Source organism: Bison bison, unplaced genomic scaffold (genome assembly GCF_000754665.1).
Source record: "Bison bison bison isolate TAMUID 2011002044 unplaced genomic scaffold, Bison_UMD1.0 scf7180017864103, whole genome shotgun sequence".
NCBI classification, from domain to species: Eukaryota; Metazoa; Chordata; class Mammalia; order Artiodactyla; family Bovidae; genus Bison; species Bison bison.
Genome location: NW_011494675.1, coordinates 473,061 through 477,706, shown reverse-complemented (window position 1 = coordinate 477,706; position 4,646 = coordinate 473,061). Strand labels below are relative to the sequence as shown.

At 39.6% G+C, this 4,646-nt stretch overlaps 1 protein-coding gene across 3 annotated transcripts in view; it reads right to left on the bottom strand.

Annotated features, from left to right (window-relative positions):
* The window catches only part of KLHL2 (kelch-like family member 2), a 164,774-nt gene that overhangs the window by 23,836 nt on the left and 136,292 nt on the right, over window positions 1–4,646 (bottom strand). For all 3 annotated transcript variants that reach the window (XM_010838661.1, XM_010838662.1, XM_010838663.1), the window contains one exon: window positions 999–1,115. In XM_010838661.1, the coding sequence (XP_010836963.1) occupies window positions 999–1,115 (117 nt within the window). The remainder of the gene's footprint in view (window positions 1–998; window positions 1,116–4,646) is intronic.

Below are 4,646 nucleotides of genomic sequence, written 5' to 3'. Positions count from 1 at the left end.
GAAATCATATACTTCAATGTCAGTTATAGAATAATCTTTAGTAGTACTATGTTCATCTATTTGTTATCTTTAAGCCAAATTAAGAAATAGTTTAGGCCAAACAGTAAGAAAAATTAGAAAATTGAGATAATGAGTCCTTCAAGCAGGGGACGTAATATTATAAAGACAACCTTTTAAAACTTGAAAAAAAAAAATCCAGTAAAGGGATTCAAAATACTTTATAACAATGTACCTATACCACAAATAAATCTTGTCCCTCCTATCCCTATCCTCAAGTGCAGGATAGGTTTCTTGTTTTCTTTTTTTTTCTGTTCGTTTTCTTAAAGGCAGAGTACCAGTGATTACACATATGACAACAAGTAAACAAGCTTCAAACAATTCTAAAATGTTCAGATCTAATGCTAATAAAGAAATGTTTCTTCATATTGATAAATGGCAGAAACTAACACAACACTGTAAAGCAATTATCCTCCAGCTAAAAACAAATAATTAAAAAAAAAGTTTCACTGGATGGCTTTAATTATAAATTAAAATGTTGAAATGACCCTAGTATAAAGGAATGCTAATAATACAACAGTAAATTTAAAATTTTTCAGAGACTACTAAAGATCCATTTATTGCTATTTGTTTCAAATAACCTGGTTTTCTTCAGCTTAGAATTCCATTCTATTCCATTCCATTCACTAATTAGAGGAGGCTATTAGAAGGAAGGCAAAAGAGATGCAGAAATGACACAGAACTACAGATGTGGTTTCTGCATGTACTCACATCACCACAGACAATGCTTCCACAAGCTCCAGTACTTGCTTATGCAAACCAGATACTGGGGAGAAGCAAACTTTAAGACCAGGAAGTAGCCCAAGAGGTAGCAGTTGCCAAGGACATCAGGTATATTTACTGCCCTATGCCCGGTTGCCACTGTGTAACGAGAATCTACACACTGTGGCCCCAGGGACATGGTGCTAGTGCATACTTATGTGTTATGCAAATACTTTTACCTGAACTAAATATTCCCGAGGAAGCAAAGGTAACCGTACATGTTCCATCAGCCGAGCCATAAATTCTTGCCTTACATCCTTGTCATGATTCACCCAAGCTATTACTGCTTCAAATACCTTGCAGAGAATATGAAGGAAAGAAAAGTAATGAGTTATGTACCAAGGTATCTGAATAAAATATAAGGAGATTACATTTTATATAACACTCTTGCTAAGACATCCAAGTTTTATCAATGGTTGAAGTTTTTCAAATCATGACTATGCTTTTGCTGTTCAGTTACTCAGTTGTGCCCAACTCTTTGTGACCCCATGGACTGCAGCACACCAGGCTTCCCTGTCCTTCGCCGTCTCCCCAAGTGTAAGCTGCAGGGGCCAGTCTAGAGGAAGAGGCTCAGTGTGGAACCTGTTAAACTTTGCTCAAACTCATGTCCATTGAGTCAGTGATGCCATCCAACCATCTCATTCTCTGTCATCCCCTTCTTCTCCTGCCTTCAATCTTTCCCAGTATCAGGATCTTTCCCAGTGAGCTGGTGCTTCATATCAGGTGGATGGCCAAAATACTGGTGCTTCAGCATCAGTCTTTCCAATGAATATTCAGGGTTGATTTCCTTTAGGATAGAATGGTTTGATCTCCTTGCTCTCCAAGGGACTCTCAAGTCTTCCCCAACACCACAATTAGAAAGTATCATTTCTTCAGTGCTCAGCTTTTCTATGGTCCAACTCTCACATCCATACATGACTACTGGAAAAACCATAGCCTTGACTAGATGGACCTTTGTTAACAAAATAATGTCTCTGCTTTTTAATATGCTGTCTAGGTTTATCATAGCTTTCCTTCCAAGAAGCAAGCATCTTTTAATTTCATGGTTGCAGTCACTGTCTGCAGTGATTTTGGAGCTCAAGAAAATGAAATGTCCCTGTTTTCACTTCTTCCCCATCTATTTCCCATGAAATGATGGGAATGGTTGCCATGATTTTAGTTTTATGAATGCTGAGTTTTAAGCCAGCTTTTTCACTCTAGCACCACTCTATCCATGCAGCCACTGAGAGGGTAAAAGGCAGGAAGGCCAAGGGTCTCCAAACTAAGGAAATAGCCTGCAAGTGTCAGACATTTTTATCTCTCTTAAGCGGCAGGAGGAAACAAACTAGCAATATTTTTTCCTTCTCTATACAAATTTAAAAGGAGGTTTCTCTTAAAATACTGTGTTGCCATAATGATACCTGGTTTCACCTGAAGTTAACTATTCTCAAACGTAGAAATAACCAATGCCTTTTACTTATGGAAATGTTTGTCTTAAGCTATGGCAATGGCACCCCACTCCAGTACTCTTGCCTGGAAAATCCCATGGATGGAGGAGCCTGGTAGGCTGCAGTCCATGGGGTCTCGAAGAGTCGGACACGACTGAGTGACTTCACTTTCACATTTTCACTTTCATGCATTGGAGAAGGAAATGGCAACCCACTCCACTGTTCTTGCCTGGAGAATCCCAGGGGCAGGAGAGCCTGGTGGGCTGACGTCTATGGGGTCACACAGAATCGGACATGACTGAAGTGATGCAGCAGCAGCAGCAGCAGCAGCAGCATGCTAATGTACTATGCATTTACCCCCAAACTCTGTCTTCAAGTTGGTTCCGCCTGTTGGCTCAGAACTTACTTGACAAACCAGTATGTTATACTCAGATGTTGTTTCCCTAATCTATATAAATGAAACTATTTGTATGGTGATCTGCCCTTCTTCAAGATTCAAATTAATCATTTTATGGCCCAGGATGAAACATTTGGTGCCAAGATTATCCCAAAATACATCTTATGGGTGAGGGGCCTGGTGCCATGCTGAGTTTTAAGACATTCCTTTCTTTCATTAACAGACTGCTAGTGACTATATAACATCCAACTGAAGACTAGCTGGGGGGTACTCTTTCTGCCCCCTTGTGATGCCTATGTCAGAAGCTTTCCCTATCTCCTTTATACTTTAATAAAAAACTTTATTACACAAAAGCTCTGAGCAATCAAGCCTCGTCTCTGGCCCCAGATTGAATTCTTCTCCTCCAGTGGCCAAGAATCCCGGCGTCTTGCATGATTCAACAACAACCTTTCACCACTGATGGACATTCAGGTTGTTTCCAAATCTTGGTTATAGTAAAAAATGCTACAGGCAAAGGGGAATGTAGATATTCCAAGACTGTTTTCATTTCCTTTGGATATATACTCAGAAGTGGGACAGCTGGATCATATGATAGATCTACTTTTAATTAAGTATGTACTTTAATAACTATGCTTAGTACTTTTACATATTTAGTGAGTACTTTTTGCTGGGTAGATAGAGTGCCTGATGAACTATGGAATGAGGTTCGTGACATCGTACAGGAGACAGGGATCAAGACCATCGCCATGGAAAAGAAATGCAAAAAAGCAAAATGGCTGCCTGGGGAGGCCTTACAAATAGCTATGAAAAGAAGAGAAGTGAAAAGCAAAGGAGCAAAGAAAAGATTTAAGCATCTGAATGCAGAGTTCCAAAGAATAGCAAGACGAGATAAGAAAGCCTTCTTCAGCAATCAATGCAAAGAAATAGAGGAAAACAACAAAAAAGGAAAGGAAAAAAACAAAAGAATGGGAGAGACTAGAGATCTCTTCAAGAAAATTAGAGATACCAAGGGAACATTTTGTGCAAAGATGGGCTCAATAAAGGACAGAAATGGTATGGACCTAACAGAAGCAGAAGATATTAAGAAGAGATGCCAAGAATACACAGAAGAACTATACAAAAAAGATCTTCACGACCCAGATAATCACGATGATGTGATCAGTGACCTAGAGCCAGACATCCTGGAATGTGAAGTCAAGTGGGCCTTAGAAAGCATCACTACAAACAAAGCTAGTGGAGGTGATGGAATTCCAGTTGAGCTCTTTCAAATCCTGAAAGATGATTCTGTGAAAATGTTGCACTCAATATGCCAGCAAATTTGGAAAACTCAGCAGTGGCCATAGGACTGGAAAAGGTCAGTTTTCATTCCAATCCCAAAGAAAGGCAATGTCAAAGAATGCTCAAACTACTGCACAATTGCACTCATCTCACATGCTAGTAAAGTAATGCTAAAAATTCTCCAAGCCAAGCATCAGCAATATGTGAACCGTGAACTTCCAGATGTTCAAGCTGGTTTTAGAAAAGGCAGAGGAACCAGAGATCAAATTGCCAACATCCACTGGATCATGGAAAAAAGAGAGTTCAAGAAAAACATCTATTTCTGCTTTATTGACTATGCCAAAGCCTTTGACTGTGTGGATCACAAGAAACTGTGGAAAATTCTGAAAGAGATGGGAATGCCAGACCACCTGATCTGCCTCTTGAGAAATTTGTATGCAGGTCAGGAAGCAACGGTTAGAACTGGACATGGAACAACAGACTGGTTCCAAATAGGAAAAGGAATACGTCAAGGCTGTATATTGTCACCCTGCTTATTTAACTTCTATGCAGAGTATATCATGAGAAACGCTGGGCTGGAAGAAACACAATCTGGAATCAAGATTGCCAGGAGAAATATCAATAACCTCAGATATGCAGATGACACCACCCTTATGGGAGAAAGTGAAGAGGAACTAAAGAGCCTCTTGATGAAAGTAAAGTGGAGAGTGAAAAAGTTGGCTTAA